The sequence below is a fragment of the Andrena cerasifolii genome, chromosome 1, assembly GCF_050908995.1.
Source record: "Andrena cerasifolii isolate SP2316 chromosome 1, iyAndCera1_principal, whole genome shotgun sequence".
Lineage (NCBI taxonomy): Eukaryota > Metazoa > Arthropoda > Insecta > Hymenoptera > Andrenidae > Andrena > Andrena cerasifolii.
In genome coordinates, this window is record NC_135118.1 from 16,471,744 (window position 1) to 16,488,402 (window position 16,659).

The 16,659-nt window shown below is 39.4% G+C and overlaps 3 protein-coding genes across 11 annotated transcripts; all 3 read left to right on the top strand.

Moving 5' to 3' along the window:
• Positions 1 to 60: 60 nt before the first annotated feature.
• Positions 61 to 9,416, top strand: Taf1 (TATA-box binding protein associated factor 1). 3 transcript variants are annotated; one of them, XM_076807797.1, is made up of 19 exons: positions 67 to 560; positions 657 to 1,116; positions 2,000 to 2,409; positions 2,485 to 2,730; positions 2,823 to 2,942; positions 3,020 to 3,201; positions 3,301 to 3,702; positions 3,779 to 4,019; positions 4,107 to 4,465; positions 4,538 to 4,800; positions 4,879 to 5,240; positions 5,297 to 6,517; positions 6,597 to 6,839; positions 6,926 to 7,364; positions 7,451 to 7,593; positions 7,678 to 7,815; positions 8,417 to 8,552; positions 8,625 to 8,837; positions 8,914 to 9,416. In XM_076807797.1, the coding sequence occupies exons 2-19, from the start codon at positions 768 to 770 to the stop codon at positions 9,126 to 9,128; spliced, it is 5,682 nt and encodes a 1,893-aa protein (XP_076663912.1). In that variant the 5' UTR covers positions 67 to 560; positions 657 to 767; the 3' UTR covers positions 9,129 to 9,416. The 3 variants fall into 3 exon arrangements, with proteins under 3 accessions (XP_076663921.1, XP_076663912.1, XP_076663904.1); XM_076807806.1 differs by having other exon boundaries at positions 61 to 1,116; positions 8,625 to 8,792; XM_076807789.1 differs by having other exon boundaries at positions 67 to 1,116.
• Positions 9,417 to 9,610: 194 nt separating this feature from the next.
• Positions 9,611 to 11,328, top strand: LOC143366623 (uncharacterized). Of its 4 annotated transcripts, none has more exons than XM_076807828.1 (2): positions 9,611 to 10,953; positions 11,079 to 11,328. In XM_076807828.1, the coding sequence occupies exons 1-2, from the start codon at positions 9,611 to 9,613 to the stop codon at positions 11,176 to 11,178; spliced, it is 1,443 nt and encodes a 480-aa protein (XP_076663943.1). In that variant the 3' UTR covers positions 11,179 to 11,328. The 4 variants fall into 4 exon arrangements, with proteins under 4 accessions (XP_076663943.1, XP_076663959.1, XP_076663950.1 ...); XM_076807844.1 differs by having other exon boundaries at positions 9,611 to 10,873; XM_076807835.1 differs by having other exon boundaries at positions 11,037 to 11,167.
• Positions 11,329 to 11,414: 86 nt separating this feature from the next.
• On the top strand, positions 11,415 to 15,063 carry LOC143366646 (uncharacterized). 4 transcript variants are annotated; one of them, XM_076807857.1, is made up of 6 exons: positions 11,415 to 11,700; positions 12,183 to 12,372; positions 12,438 to 12,614; positions 12,674 to 13,157; positions 13,233 to 13,292; positions 14,240 to 15,063. In XM_076807857.1, exons 1-6 carry the CDS (start codon positions 11,555 to 11,557, stop codon positions 14,626 to 14,628), a joined length of 1,446 nt encoding a protein of 481 aa, XP_076663972.1. In that variant the 5' UTR covers positions 11,415 to 11,554; the 3' UTR covers positions 14,629 to 15,063. The 4 variants fall into 4 exon arrangements, with proteins under 4 accessions (XP_076663972.1, XP_076663992.1, XP_076663981.1 ...); XM_076807877.1 differs by having other exon boundaries at positions 11,471 to 11,961; XM_076807866.1 differs by having other exon boundaries at positions 11,471 to 11,916.
• The last annotated feature ends 1,596 nt before the right edge of the window (positions 15,064 to 16,659 follow it).

Sequence of the window (16,659 nt, forward strand, 5' to 3'; positions counted from 1 at the left end):
TATACATTGGGGACACCCTCTCTGTTTCTAACATAAAAAAAAACGCTGTCGCCCCTGGCTCTAGACAGAGAGAGGGTGTAGTGATCCTCTAGGGAGTGATCGGTATAACCGCAGCCATCTTGGAGCAAAACCGGAAATGAACATATCTATCTCTTTCTATCAGTATTTCTCTCTCTCTCTTTCTTTCAAAACACCAATATAAATTTTCACCAATCAAAAGTAAAGTAAGAAAAGTCAGTAATTAATTGGGTACATTTTCCCTAAAACGGACAAGTGTGGACGCTCAGAGGATGGAGCTTGAGTGGTTCGATAGTGTGGATTGAGCCTAAAAGTATTCACAAATAAATGCCATCTGTGTGCAGTTAGCTCACTCTCCGTCGAGCATTGAAATAGCAGGAACGATATTTTTCAGCTGAGTTACTGGTCTAGATTCTACGTATCTAGTGAAAGACTTCTATATATCGAGTAAATCTATGTTCAAGAATATGGCCGCTAGTTGATAGAAAGGTTTACGTAAACAAAACGTTAACTTGCAGTCACTTTGTAATTAACAGAAACTTGTAAATATTAATACTTGTAATAAATATTAAGCCGTTATAAATGCAAGAAATTGTAAATAAATATCGATTTATATGATACTTCTTTGTTATTAAAAGGCTGTGAAATTAATGTGTACTATTTGTGGAGGCCTGCTGTGTATTCAGAAAATATATCATTCGTTGTAACGAACTAGTACATTGACTCGTCGAGTTCGTTAATAACAAAAGATGGCTGATTCAGACGAGGAAAGTGATAAAGACTTAATGTCTGGAATCAATATGACCGGCTTCCTGTTTGGGAATATCGATGAGAATGGTCAACTGGAAGATGACATTCTGGACCCGGAGGCTAAGCAACACTTAGCTTCGCTTAGTCGTCTCGGATTGAATTCGTTTATTCGTGAGATGATGTCGAATGAAACTGCTAACGAAGAAAGAGATTATGAATCTGAGAACAAGCAGGATGACGAGCATGAAACTGTTAATGAGAGAGATATCAATTACATCGAAAAATCGCCCAACGCTCTCGACTTCTCTGATATAAACGAGTTAGCGGAGGATCTTAATGAGGATAGCAGTACGTATGACAAACGTTTAACTCGTCGGCAGGCACGCGCGTGTACTCAGGACACGCAGGTCAGTTTTTGGCTAAAAAAAATGTTTTACCGTGATCTATTTTACCCAGCATACCTATGTATTCTTCCAGAGGATATTTTCGTATAATGCTATGTACTTGTCAGGTTCAAATGTAGTTTGGAAGTGTCTCTGAATGAAAACGAAAGTACGCCACATATCCTGCTGGTGAGCATGCCCGTATAATCACAAGTTTCCCAGGTGTCCGCCTCTGATTGCTTTGGTTTTTGGATATGTTTTAGAGGACAGGACCTCAAAGGTTTTCAGGTGGTCGTCTCCGATTGCATTAGCCAAAAACCAAAGCAACAGAGGATGGCACCACCTATTCTCATGAAATTTGAGGGGTGGATTCACCCCCTAAACATGCAAACAGGCAAAAATAAAAAGACACCTGTTTCTTATTTTTCTGTCCTCTAAAACATATCCGAAAATCAAAGTAATCGGAGGCGGACACCTGGGAAACTTGGGAGTACGCGTGCGCTCGCCGGCAGGATACGTGGCATACTTTCGTTTTCATTCATTCAGAGACACTTCCAAACTGAATTTGAACCTCACGAGTAGGGAGCATGATGCAAAAATGTCCACTGGAAGAATACATAGGGATGCTGGGTACAATACATCACGGTGAAACAGTATTTCAGCCAAAACAGACCCCTGTGTACAGAGTACACGTCGCAACCGCTCGCATAAAACTTATAGACACGCCCGCCGGCGGGTTAATAAGATACTAATTACATGACCTTTCTTCTTCGTTTCATGTACAATAGCTAAATTGCAGGAATGCATTCGATAATTTACGAATTCATTTTTAAATATTACTTCCTCAGATCAGCAAGACACATATGAAAGGAAAAGCGTGAAAGAAAATGATTACGACGCGGACGATGAAGAAATTGTCAATAAATCTGACACACAGTTAATGCCGCCTCCTCCAGTTCCCGAAGAAAAGGAACCACTCACCGCGGAAGAGGCGGAAGCTGCTCGTCAGCGTAAATTAGAAACCCCTCTCGCTTCCATGTTGCCATCGAAATATGCCAATGTCAACGTTACCGAATTGTTCCCTGACTTTCGTGCCAACAAAGTACTACGATTTTCGAGATTATTTGGGCCGGGGAAGCCCAGCAGTCTTCCGCAAATATGGAGGAGCGTTAAAAGGCGACGTAGAAGGAAACGGCATCACGATGTTAGAGACTCTGATTCTGGTTCTGATCAGGATGAAAGGAAACCGAAGTTCAAAGTATGCATAGTATATAATTCAGGCCTAAATCTTGAAGCGAAGCCTCCATCTTTTACTGAAAATTTTCCACATTAGGGCTGGGTGATGCAATATGGTCCGGAGCCAACTCCAGATATGTGTTGCTCCGACGATGAAAGTAAGTTGTTGCTACCGGTAGAAGATAAAGAGCAAACTGGTAAAGCAGGTGACACTGGAGAAAATGGAGATATGGGGCCGAAAGTAGCAGATTGGCGGTTCGGGCCTGCACAACTGTGGTACGACATGCTTCATGTTCCAGAAACTGGGGATGGCTTTAATTACGGATTTAAGACTACAGATAAGGTATACAAATATCTACATGTATAAAATATAAAGTTACTTAAGTGTTGCAAGAATTAAATTTATCATAGAAAATGCTATTACGTTTCGAATAGGGAGATGAATTGGGTAATAAAGAAGCTCCTGAAGAATTTTCTGACGATGCATTTTTAATGGTATCGCAATTACATTGGGAAGATGATGTCATATGGAATGGTGATGATATAAAACATAAAGTATATATAATTATTTTGGTATAACGTGCTTTGTACGTGTATACGTGGCGTGACTACTAATGTATATGCCTTTAAAGGTGTTACAGAAATTAAATAGTAAAAACAACGCGGCTGGATGGGTGCCATCTAGTGGAAACAGAACTGCTCATGCCTTTAGTCAACCAGGAAAAGGTGCACCTGTATCTGTTGCGTCAAACGTTCGCCTAGCTACTTCACAAATTACAACACCATTGCACATGCAGTCTCAGAAAAATAAAATGTAAGAAAAGTGCAAATCGATTTTCAATGCCATATTTGTTGAACTGTTATACATACTGTATCCTCACGATACCGATTCTTATTTTCTCGTTTTTAACAGGAATATGGGGAGCAAAGGAAGCCAGCAACAGGTCCGAGAAGAAAATTATGATGACACGTGGTATTCCATTTTCCCGGTAGAAAATGAAGAATTGGTGTACGGGCTTTGGGAGGAGGAAGTAATTTGGGATCCTGAAAACATGAGAAAGGTTCCGAAGCCTAAAATCCTTACATTGGATCCAAACGATGAAAATATTGTGCTTGGTATTCCCGATGATATAGACCCAGCGTTGCTTCATAAAGACAATGGACCGCAACCAAAAGTGAAGATACCCCACCCACATGTGAAGAAGAGTAAACTGTTGTTAGGGAAAGCGGGAGTAATTAATGTTCTTGAAGAGGATACTCCGCCGCCGCCACCAAAGTCTCCTGACAGAGATCCATTCAATATTTCAAATGACACGTAAGCCAGCTTCGGATAACAAAAGTAGTCTGAATTGCAGTAGAGTAAGGGTTCCATAATTTTTATCTGGTTTTAGATACTACATGCCTCGATCTTCAGAAACCACATTACGATTGAAAGTTGGAGGTGGAAACTTAATACAGCACAGCACGCCAGTGGTAGAACTACGCGTTCCATTTGTGCAAACTCACATGGGACCAATGCGTCTTCGAAACTTCCATAGACCGCCCATCAGGAGATTCAGTCATGGACCACTTGCACATCCAGGACCTCATTCTGTTTTACCATTGTTGAAACATATCAAGAAGAAAGCTAAAGTGAGTCTCGGTTTTTCCTGTTACATTTATGACATACAAGAGGATATCGAATTTTTGCATTAATTATATTCAATAATTGCACGCTAGCAAAGAGAACAAGAAAGAATCGCATCCGGCGGTGGTGACGTTTTCTTCATGAGAACTCCCGAGGATTTAACTGGTAAAGATGGTGAACTGGTGCTCGTTGAGTTCTCGGAAGAGCACCCTCCTTTAATGAATCAAGTAGGAATGTGCTCGAAAGTGAAGAATTACTATAAAAGGAAAGCTGGTAAAGATCAAGGACCGCAGAAATATAAATACGGCGAAACTGCTTACGCGCATACTAGCCCGTTCCTTGGAATACTCACACCTGGTCAAAGTATACAAGCGGTAGAGAATAACATGTACAGAGCACCGATCTACGAGCACAAGATCCCAGAGACAGACTTCTTGGTCATCAGGACAAGGTAGCGCAGAAGCCTTTTATTTATTTCAATATACATGACAATTCAATCACTTATAATAATTCGCGTATGCAGGCAACAATATTACATCAGAGAAGTGGACGCTGTATTCGTTGCTGGGCAAGAGTGTCCACTCTATGAAGTACCCGGTCCTAATTCGAAGAGAGCTAATAATTTCGTGAGGGATTTCTTACAAGTATTCATATACAGATTATTTTGGAAATCCCGCGACACTCCTAGACGTATTAAAATGGACGATATTAAGAAAGCATTTCCTTCGCACAGCGAAAGTAGTATTAGGAAACGCTTGAAGCTGTGCGCCGATTTCAAGAGAACAGGTGTTTATACGCATATCCGTATATGTTTTCGCAAAAGCGTAGCGAATAGCAATAACGTGTTGAAACTTGTCGGAATAGGTATGGACTCTAATTGGTGGGTCATAAAGCCGGACTTCAGATTGCCAACCGAGGAAGAGATCAGAGCAATGGTATCTCCAGAGCAGTGTTGCTCTTACTTCAGCATGATCGCGGCGGAGCAACGGTTAAAAGACGCCGGTTACGGTGAGAAGTTTCTGTTCACTCCCCAAGACGACGACGACGAAGAGATGCAATTGAAAATGGACGACGAGGTGAAAGTTGCGCCTTGGAATACAACAAGAGCGTACATCCAAGCCATGAAGGGCAAGTGCTTGTTACAACTGGCTGGGCCAGCGGATCCGACTGGTTGCGGCGAAGGATTCTCTTACGTCAGAGTGCCAAATAAACCAACGATTAGTAAGGTGAGACTCCGATATATTGCGATTATTCGATTATGCAATTATTATCTTTAAATTAGGAGGAACAAGAAGCTCAACCAAAGAGGACTGTAACTGGAACCGACGCCGATTTGAGAAGGCTGTCCTTGAACAATGCTAAAGCGTTGCTTCGTAAATTTGGCGTTCCCGAGGAGGAGATTAAGAAGCTGTCACGGTGGGAGGTGATAGACGTGGTCAGAACGTTGTCCACGGAGAAAGCTAAAGCTGGAGAGGAGGGTATGACAAAGTTCTCGCGAGGCAACCGATTCTCCATCGCCGAGCATCAAGAGAGGTACAAAGAAGAATGTCAGAGGATCTTCGATTTACAAAATCGCGTCTTGTCCTCCAACGAAGTGTTGAGTACGGACGAGGGCGAGAGCTCGGAGGAAGATAGCTCCGACATAGAGGAGATGGGTAAGAATATCGAGAACATGCTATCCAATAAGAAAACTAGCACGCAGCTGTCCCTTGAACGGGAAGAGCAGCAGCGGCACGAGTTGCGAAAGATGTTAATGGGCGAGGTCCACGAGCACGACAAGAAGAATAAGGAGAAGAAGAAGGACGACGAGGAAGACAGCCCCGTGAATAACTTTAACGCGCAGCAGGATAGGGTTCTTAAGATTTATAGGACGTTTAGGAATCCAGAGGGGAAAGAGTATACGAGAGTAGAGTTGGTAAGGAAGCCAGCTGTGATAGACACGTACATAAAGATTAGGAACTCGAAGGACGAGACGTTCATTAAGCAGTTTGCGACGTTGGACGAGGCGCAGAAGGAGGAGATGAAGAGGGAGAAGAGAAGGATTCAGGAACAGTTGCGCAGAATCAAGCGGAACCAAGAACGGGAGCGTATGCTCGGTGGTCCAATGACGGGGAGCAGTATGCACTCGAACAGCATATTCGATCGTAGTAGTAGCAATATCCCACTTACAACATCCTCTAGTAGTATCCTTCCATTCTGTAATACTTTCCAATCCACTTCCCCTGCTTCTAAACATCCCAAACCCGAGGTGTCCCCTTCCAAACGTAAAAAACCTAAACTTAAGCCAGATCTGAAATTGAAATGCGGTGCTTGCGGCAACGTGGGCCACATGCGTACAAACAAGGCCTGCCCCTTGTACCAAAACAGTATAACCACGGCGCCGGTGAACGTTGCCATGACAGAGGAGCAGGAAGAAGAAATTGAGAAGCAACTAAATACGGACGACCAGGACCTTGTTAACGTAGATGGTACCAAAGTAAAGCTGTCGTCCAAGTTAATTAAGGTACCGCATTCAACTGTTTTAAGTTATCAATGCTGAGATAATGCGTCGCTTTATGGATATAATTTTAATGGTTTTACAGCACGCCGAGGAAATGAAGAGGCGCACGTTACTCTTGAAAGTGCCCAAAGAGGCGGTGAACTCGAAGAAGCGGAGGAGAGCTACAGGAGACGATCACTGTGATTATCTTAAACGGCAGCAGAAACCTGCCAACAGGCGCAGAACTGATCCTGTCGTTGTTATGTCTACGATGTTAGAAAGCATTCTCAATGAAATGCGAGACTTGCCAGATGTTCAGCCTTTCCTGTTTCCTGTCAATGCTAAAGTACGTTTCAACTTTTACGTCGTTCCACTTTAACATCGCGCATTGCTTTAGAAATTGCTGGAGTATTTGACAAAATCCTTTATTAGGCTGTTCCAGATTACTATAAAATTATACAGAGACCTATGGACTTGCAAACTATACGCGAGAATTTGAGGTTGAAGAAATATCAGAGCCGAGAAGAGTTTTTGGCCGATGTCAATCAGATTGTAGAAAACTCGACGTTATATAATGGGCCGAAAAGTTCGTTGACAGTGGCAGCTAAGCGTATGTTAGACACGTGTGTAGAAAGACTCGCTGAAAAGGAGGATCGCCTGATGAGATTAGAAAAAGCAATCAATCCACTTCTTGACGATAACGATCAAGTTGCTCTTACATTCATTTTGGACAATGTTGTTAATAATAAACTGAAGTCTATGACGGAGGCGTGGCCGTTCTTGAAGCCAGTGAATAAGAAGTTGGTGAAAGATTATTATAATGTTATCAAAAGGCCTATGGATTTAGAGACTATATCGAAGAAAGTGTCGGGTATGTGTCGATGTATACTATTAATTTGATAAAACATTCGTAATTCCGTTGTAACTATTTCTTTAAAATCGGTTATCCTGTTGCAGCGCATAAGTACCATAATCGACACGAGTTTCTCAGAGATATCGAGCAGATCTTGGAAAATTGTACAATATACAATGGGAAAGAATCTGTGTATACGCACAAAGCGGAGCAGCTTGTAAAAATTTGCAAAGAAACATTAGACGAGGTATTCGCGCAAGCGTACACTCATACGTGTATTCATTCTGTTTTAACTACATATTTGTAATGATAACCGATTTATACTTTATAGTACGATGAACACTTAACGCAACTGGAGAATAATATATTACTGGTGCAAAAGCGTGCAATGGAGCAAGCGGATATAGATCCTTCGTGGCTTGGCGCGGATGAAGAGAATTACACTATCGCAGAACCAGAATTCAGAGGGGTACTGTCTTTATACTTATTCAAGTGTTCCTTCTCTAACAAGTGGAGGACACCATGTGGTAGACACCGATTTTGAAGAGCTTTGAAAATAAGTAAATAGGTGTCCGAGCGTTTCAGCCAATAGGCCTTATAATAGAGATATTTACACGTAAATTATTAAAAATTTTATAGTGGCCGTGGGGTTTTAGTAGGTAAAAATCCCACACTACCCTGGCGCCCGCGGGAGATTCCCTCCTGGAGGCGTCGGGGTGTCTTTTAAAGATGTCTCCAAGTTAAAAAAAAACTTTATAAATTTTTGTTATAATTTTTTTTTAACTTGGGAAAATCTTTAAAAGGCACCCCGACTCCTTCAGAGGGGAATCCGCCGGGATGCCAGGGTAGTGTGGGATTTTAACCCATTAAAACCCCACGGCCACTATGAATTTTTTAATAATTTCCATGTAAATATCTCTATTATTAAGGCCCATTGGCAGAAACGCTCGAACACCTATTTACTTCTTTTCGACATAGATCCATCGTGCCAAGGCTCATAAAAATCGGTGTCTACAACATGATGTCCTCCCCTTGTAAGTTTAAAATCAACTTTATGCCATTGTCCACAGAGTCAGACGAGCTCGCCGGAGAATCCATTTGGGAAGTCGAACATGGATGATTTTGATTTTGTGGACGTGGAAGGAGACATGGAAGGCGATGGTAGCAGAAGTGCAAATTCGAAGAAAAAGGACGTGCTTGAAGAAGGTATGGGAAGCTTGACAGAGTTCTTTATTAGCATCATCTCGCCTCTATTAACATCACTTTGCTTCGGTTTAGACTTACAATTCTCCAGCGAGGACGAGTTTGATGAGGTTCCGTTCGGCACGGACGAACAGTCCGAAAATGCCGAGATGGAAACCCTTGAATTAAACGAGGTTCGGGAAGGTGGAGTAGTATTGGCGGATGATGATAGCCAGCAAGCAGCGGAAGCAATGGTTCAATTGGGTAATGTTGGTTTTTATATGGCAGATCAACAATTGCTTCAGCAAGGTTGGTAAAATACAAAATCAAATACTGGATAAGTTTGTTAAACTTACAAACGGTATTTTCCTTCTTCAAATTATAGACGAAAGTATGGACGTCGATCCGAACTACGATCCTTCGGACTTTCTACTAGCTGGCTTGCCAGCGAGAGACGAGAAGAGCGAGAATAAGATACAAGACGATTTGGCTGTGTCCGAAAGTGACGACGACGGAGAAAACAATACCCACCAGAAGCAAAAAACGGCACAGCAAATGTCGCAACCAGACGAGGATGTTGGCGGCGACCTGTGGTTCTAAAAAAATGTTTGTTATTCATTTCGAGCAATAATACTATGATTGTATAGTTTATTTCTTAAATCAAAAGACTTGTATATGTAATACTACAGAACGTAATGAAGTATGAAATATTTATTTCTCATAGGAATAACTAAATTTCAATATTTGAAATCATGTGAACTATGTATGTTGTTTATTTTGTAAAAAAAAGAAAGGAGAACTTGCTTAGATTTTTCAATGCATATCTATAAATATTATGTACACATTCATGTAAATACATAATGAAGGATTGTTTTAAGTTTTACACGCTATTCGTGCAATTGTGTCTTTAACTTCGGTTGAACAATTAATTAAAAAGTTTATGGAAAGACGGTCAAATAATATAGTGAAATATTGTATTTTTTTACATATAGAAGGCGTATGTAAAAACTGCATATTCAGTTGTGTTTATTTAAAACATGTTTCTAATCAAAATTGTGTCTGTAGTTTCTTCTACCATTTAAATGCAATGTCATTTAATAATGATCTCGGACAGTGAGCTGAGGAATAAAATAGCTTTCATACATAACGTTTGCTCTTCCGTGCCTTTGCTTTCGCTGAAAGACCAAGATGCGATGTTGAACACCATAATAAGTATAACGAAAGGTGCATCGCAAAGGCAACTGTTAACTTACGAGCCGAACGTTACAATCATTACATGTAGCCTAAAGCTCTTCTTCTACTACGACGGGAAATTGGAATACACTAACAACATATGCGAATGGAAACGCCGACGCAAGCGTCGGCTAGCGAAGGACTGTTATAACACTCTGTTGCAAATGTATATTCCTGAGAAGTCAAAGGAAATACTTGAAGCGGTGCTCGACACGATCTTCCAAGAGAAACTCTGGGAGTTCGAAACCTTCTGCTTCGAAATTATGTTCAATTTATTAGAGTGCGGCGTCAGTGGATCATTAATGATCCATACAATATGGGACAAAATTGAAGCCCCGAATATGAATTTAGAGGACGCGAGAAGAATCGTGAGAATATCGTACGAGCTGTTAGATGTTTACGAGTGGCCAGATACCCACGAAACGGTGGTAGTTATTGAGAGAATTCTAAATTTCTTTTACATCAGCGTGACTTCTAGGCAAACGCCCAATAACTCTATATCGTACGCGATACTTAAGAAGGGTCTGGAAGTTTGCATTATACATCTAGTCAAACATATATGCAATGATCATCTTCTCATTATAGTGCAGCACATGTGTTCATGGGCTGTCGAGGATGGAATGACTGACGATACTATTTTAGAATTCGGTAGTACCCTCGAATATACATCTTACATGCATAAAGTGACGATGTATGAGAACACTTTAACGCCAAATATATTCCCACTGCTGATGGAAATGATAGCGTCGAAAAGTAAAATAGCAAGTTTATTGGGTAATAGGGTTATGCAATATATGCTCGATAGGAAAGAGAACAAAATGAACTTCGATACTCCCAAAATATTCTTCGACAATGCTCAGTTCGACATCAAGATAGGCCAGTGTCTTAAAGAAGATAAATTGTTTTGTAAAATTCACAGGGAGGTCTTACACGACAGTATTTTAAAGAGCTTTATAAACCACAGCAGGTCACGCATGAATTTAGAAACGACGTATTGCACGGTCTGCTTAATTGCCATAGAAGTCCCGTCCGGATTTACGGCGGCAGCCATAGTTTGTCTCATAATGAATCTGCAAGATTTAACTTTGAAGCAAGAGAAGGAACATCCTGAAGTACAGTATCATTTGCACGCTACTATAATAGCGATTATGTCCCTTTTATGCTGGATTCATAAAGCCAAAGTGTTTTACGAGTATGTTAACAAAATTATGATAGAAAGGGCGCAGTGGGCTCCGCATCTGAATCCCCCTATTCAATCTCAATATAATTTTGCAGCGCATCATATACTTTGGGATAAGCCAGAGTTGTTTTTTTTAGATTGGGAAGCTCGTTACGGTTTATGGAAATGTTTCCGCCTGCGCGAAAACGAGGACGGAACGTCAGATATCATGAACACTCGATGAATATTACATTATGATTGTTTCTAATTGTTAAAAAATAAAGCTTACATGAGTAAGCGATATTAATATCTTGTGTTAGACTGAAATTGTTAGCCACATCAGTGTTTTATCATTTTAGTAATTATATAATGTACGAATGTAAATAATAGTACTTTAATTTGCTCATATTACTCATTCTAGCCTTCATTATGCTTAAAATTGACTCGCAACGTGCTACTCATATGCACAACTCTGCAATCAGTACGCAGCCATCAGCAAGATGGCTGTTTTTCAATGTTTCCTACATATATAGCATGTATTTCATAATTCTACGCATTAAGAGAAACAATAATTACTAGTAGTATCAAAGTCCCCGTTTAGAAAATCTCTTTTTGCGTCTTATTTTCTGTTTTCATGCGGGATAATGTTAGTGTAATCGAAATCTGTGCGCGACTGAAAGGCGCGACAATTTATCTTAAATTATTCGTACGTTCGTCCATCTTAAACCGCTCTAAACATTTTTTGATTCGCGAGACAATTTGTTTTGTAAACTATAAAGGGTAATTAAAGATTTGACATGAGTTTTTTGAAAATTTACGAAACATTTCTTTGCGATTCCTCGAAAGTCGATGGGAGAAGTGGTGGCAAAGGGATCGGATTGATTTTTTTCAAACGCAATTCGAATTGCAATTATTAAAATCATATTGTTTACATAACGAACGCTGCAACGCTCTGGGATTATTTTCGTCAGACCGTCAAATTGCGTTTTAATAAAGGTTAACTTTTCTTAAATCAACCATAACATTTACTGCTCCTTCGTTGTAAGTGCACTTTTTTGTTACGACAGTTTTTCTGCGTTTTTCAAAATGAGTAATTTTACGGAGTACTTAGTTACCGTGCGAACGATAGTCTATCAATTCAGAGTTAACGGATAGTGATGAAACTTTATCACTTCGAATAACATTATTCAGATTGAAATGTAAATTAATAAGTCTTGATCTATGAGCTTTCACTTTACTGTGAATTAACAATTTTCTTTTAGAGGAATAATGTCCGGAGAACAGTTTTCACTAGTTTGGAATAGTTTTCCAAGAAATTTATCATCCGGATTATATACATTACTAACCGACGAGCAATTAGTCGACGTAACATTAGCTGCGGAGGGTCAAATATTACGTGCGCATAAGTTAATACTATCAGTTTGTAGTACATACTTCAGAGAACTATTCAAGGTACATTTTAATGTATTTACTGCCACCGATCATTATTCTACTGCATCGACGTTTCTGTACCGCAGGGAAATTCTTGTAAGCATCCGATCGTTATCCTGAAAGATGTCAATTACCGTGATTTATCAGCGATGCTTCACTTCATGTACCAAGGAGAAGTTAATATTAAGCAGGAAGACATAGCGAGTTTCCTGAAAGTGGCGGAGACCTTGCAGATAAAAGGCTTGACTACCGAAAGCGACGATGTACGTTAATTAGATTTAACATTTTAATCGTATAATAAAAGGGAGCATTCTCTTTATAGAAATTCGAGAAAACCCTGACCAAGAGTTCGCAACGATTGGATCGATTATGTAACGCAGAAAAAAGCAGTATCGACTCTATCGGATTGGATTTAAATGTTCCCACCTTTGAGAAGCTAAACCAATTCACGCACGAGGACGAACAACGCAAGGAACAAGATCTATCGCCAAAAGGGGAACTACACGATAAGGAGCCTGTCGAAAAGCATGCAGTCGTCGGCGATGCGTGTTGCCAGCAAGATTCTACTTGCGATTCGGTTTACAATGTGGAAGATACACATATGGCACAGAACAATAACTGCAGGAATGTAGAAACAGATAGTAAGAAGGAAGAACCGTTGGACTGCACAGCGGACATTAGTCATGCAGAACCAGCCAAGTATGAACCGCTAGATTATACACTTGATGTGGATTCAGAAACAGGATATAAAACATACTTATCTAACGAATCGCTTTATAAGCCTGAGGAGAATTTGCAGAGAAAAGGTATTAACTAGAATGCACATTTATATTTAGCGATTTATGCCAGCGAATGTTAAAAGTAAGTAATGTTTCTCGCAGATTTTTTACCAGATATGCAGTTAGTTCCTTACAATCAGAACACGCAGATTCAACCGTTCGGTAGGTTTTGGTCCGATGTCTTATTTATTATACTCGCTACCTCAATTTTCTTTGAATAAAAGTAGTTTTCTTTTCAAGGTAAATATAAAATATATTTGTTCTTTAAAGAATATTGAATTTATAAATATTCATTTATCGATGTTGCGAGGAATTTGATATACCAGGGGCAGACGAAAGAAAGTTTACAACTTTTAAAATCGCGTAACTTTTTTTAGAATTGGTCCAAACGACATGGGTTTGTTTTGAGAAGCTAGAAGGATTAGTTTGCTAAGTGACGTGTTTCGTCGTTTCGAAGAAAAATGTAATTGCTCAGGATAGTAAAAGAAATAGGAAAGGTCGTTTTGTAAACTTCTTCTTTGTGAGCCTGTAATGAAAATTGAATACATGACTAAAATTTCATCAAAATCGGTTAGCTAATCAGAATTAGGTCGAAAATCGCTGATTTCGGGAATTTCATGATTTTCGAGCTTATCCCTGCGATCTTTAAGCGTTTATAACTCAGAGCAACGTTAACCGATTTTCATAAAATTTTAGGCATGTAACTTACTTCAATCTACAAACGGGTTTTTTGAATTTTCATTACAGGCTCACAAAAAAGAATTTTAAAAAACGACCTTTACTATTTATTTCGCTATTCTGACCAATTGCATTTTTTTTTCAAAACGACGAAACACGACACTTAGCAAACTAATCCTTCTAGCTTCTGAAAAAAAACTCGTGTCGTTTGGACCATATTTTAAAAAGTTATGTGATTTTAAAAGATGTAAACTTTCTTTCGTCCGCTACTGTATCTTTATTGATAAGTAAACGCGGGTAAAATATATTTGTTCTTGAAAGAATGTTGAATTTATAAATATTCAATTTATCGATGTTGCGAAGAATTTGATATAATTAACTTTGCTTCAGTTTATGTGCAATTTGTAACAATTTATTGTTGCATTTAACAGGTTTAAGTAACATGACTGGTCTTCAGAGCGAGTTCACGTATGAATCTGGTTATCATAATAAAGGTAGACGGACCGTTAAAGGTATTTCCAACAACACATTACCTTTGGAAACGACTTTGCGGGTGGTGTCTGAGCTGGGACCAACGCTACGCATGGAGAGAGGCAAAGTCATTCGAATGTATTCGTGCCCATGGTGTCTTCGTCATTTCACTCGTAAGGAAAATCTGAAACTTCATGTTCGTTACATCCATGGCCCACTTGAAAGCCTAACGTGTAAGCTTTGTGGTAATAAATATAAGAATAGCAACAGTCTACGTGTACATTCGTATCTCTATCACAATGCCAAACGGGATAAACATAATAAGCCACTAGTAGACGGTGGAGTGTGAAATCGAAGAAAGACCGAAGAGATTGACATTGAACTTCGCATCTATGTTTCGTTATGTCGTATTGGAAATGTAGTGACGCATTCGTTACATAGTATATGCTATACTATCAGCACAATTTTATTTATAGTCATCAAGTTGTGACTAACGAGAAAATTTGTAAGAATAAGATTATTTAATGCTCCTTATTTACATAATTATTCTGTCCAGTTTGACCGTTAGGCAATGTGGGAACTCTAATTCAGAGTAACACGATATTCGCTTAAGTAATTGAAGAGAGATTACTTGGAAAGCATTAGAAACTACGAACAATAATGCATATTTTTTGTATGACTACGATTGTAAATATATACATGTATGTATATTGATATACCATTTTGTAAATATATATTTCTAATAAAATAAAATGATCCACCGAGATCATTTAGTGTTTGCAGACTTTTTCTTTTAAATGTAGATACCTAACTATAAAGACTCTACGCTTAAATTTTATTTAAATAATAGAGTTGTTGCAGCTAATGGATCATAAACAAGATGTGTACAAAAGATATTGAAAGAGGTATACTAAATTTCAGCTTCAAAGGCATCGCCTTAAAGTTGCAAATAAGAGGCGCTCCAAAGTTCTGTGTCTCTTCGTTAAACAGTCACTGTCTCGAAACATCTGCGCCACTTCTCGCTCTTTAATTTGCTCTCCGGAGACGTTACTTAGTGCCACCTCTTTCGACATCATGTTCTCCTAGTACATAGCCGAATTTTTGGGCGTTCTCAAAATTTTTGCCAGATTTTGGCCCAGGTATAAGGAGAACACGAAGCGAAAGGAGGTACCCTGAATTTCATTCAGCTTCGAAGGCATCCTCGATTGTCTCTCCGAAGACGTTACTTTGTGCCATCTCTTTCGACGGCATGTTCTCCTGTTACAAAGCCCAATTTTGTGCATTCTGAAAATTTTCGCCAGATTTTGGCCAATATATCAGGAGAACATGAAGTGGAAAGAGGTATACTAAAGGGTATAGCCGGTTAAGATGGTCAAATGTGCCCTTGAACCGAATTCGACTCACGATGAATCATTCGAAAGCTTATTAAAAAAGAAACATTTGTGGCAATTTTCAACTTCGTATCTCCACCCGGAGGGTAGTAAAGGGCAAAAATAGGAAATCAGGTTTTTGCCGAATTTCTCCTATACTAGGGGATGAAAAATTTTGAAAAAAATCAGAGACATTTCTGTTATCGGGGCACATATTAGAGAATTGTTTCAGATTTTTAAATTGAAAAACCAAGCCGTGAAAACTAAAAAACGCCAAAAAATGCTGAAAAATGCCGATTGTGCATCGAAGCAGTCTTGGCACTATAATTATATTTTTACTGTAAGTACGTATCATTGTTACTATTGTCCTGAATTTTTTTCAGATTTTTCACTAGCCAAATTCAACATTCAATACAATTTTGTATATATAATGTTTGTTGATAACTGCTTTCTGCAGAGGACGTGTAATAAGTGTATTTCATGTTCTGTTTCGGTGCGTTGCTAATAAAAAAATGTCTAACCTAACAAATTTCATTTTCTGGGGACATTCCCTCATCTATTTTTCCTTTTCACTTAGAATTCCTTACTGCTAACGTAGAATATTGTAGCATAAGCACATTTCAAGTAATTAAAATGTACAATGAATTTTCTACGTTTACAGTACCAGCCGGCTTTCCGTTTAAATTTTTATAAGTATAACGGAACAGCTGAGAATTTCTTTCCTTATTCAGAATAGAATACAGAAATAGCAAACAGCTCCCTCTCGCGTTCACCGGGTAATCGTCGATCTATCGGTATTACCATTTCTGTGCAGAAAAAAATGCTGTAATACCGACCTGCCGAATCGGCCAGGTCACGTGACGTGTCTACCCCCTTAAGTGACTTGCCGACGTAAGAGCTTCCTCTGGCCCACAGGCAGAAAGATCCGTTCGATTATCTCCGTCGACCTATAATTAAACCGCGATTGGAATTGGAGGCTCCGTCGCCGACAAATCGCCACGGAGCTCCCC

Coding starts and splice junctions, on each gene's coding strand:
- Taf1 (XM_076807789.1), top strand. CDS start 768: ATGGCTGATTCAGACGAGGAAAGTGATAAAGACTTAATGTCTGGAATC. Junction 3,202..3,300: donor CAGTCTCAGAAAAATAAAAT/GTAAGAAAAGTG, acceptor CGTTTTTAACAG/GAATATGGGGAGCAAAGGAA. Junction 8,553..8,624: donor AAAGGACGTGCTTGAAGAAG/GTATGGGAAGCT, acceptor GCTTCGGTTTAG/ACTTACAATTCTCCAGCGAG.
- LOC143366623 (XM_076807820.1), top strand. CDS start 9,611: ATGCAATGTCATTTAATAATGATCTCGGACAGTGAGCTGAGGAATAAA.
- LOC143366646 (XM_076807857.1), top strand. CDS start 11,555: ATGCGGGATAATGTTAGTGTAATCGAAATCTGTGCGCGACTGAAAGGC. Junction 11,701..12,182: donor TGTTTTGTAAACTATAAAGG/GTAATTAAAGAT, acceptor ATTTTCTTTTAG/AGGAATAATGTCCGGAGAAC. Junction 13,158..13,232: donor GGAGAATTTGCAGAGAAAAG/GTATTAACTAGA, acceptor TGTTTCTCGCAG/ATTTTTTACCAGATATGCAG.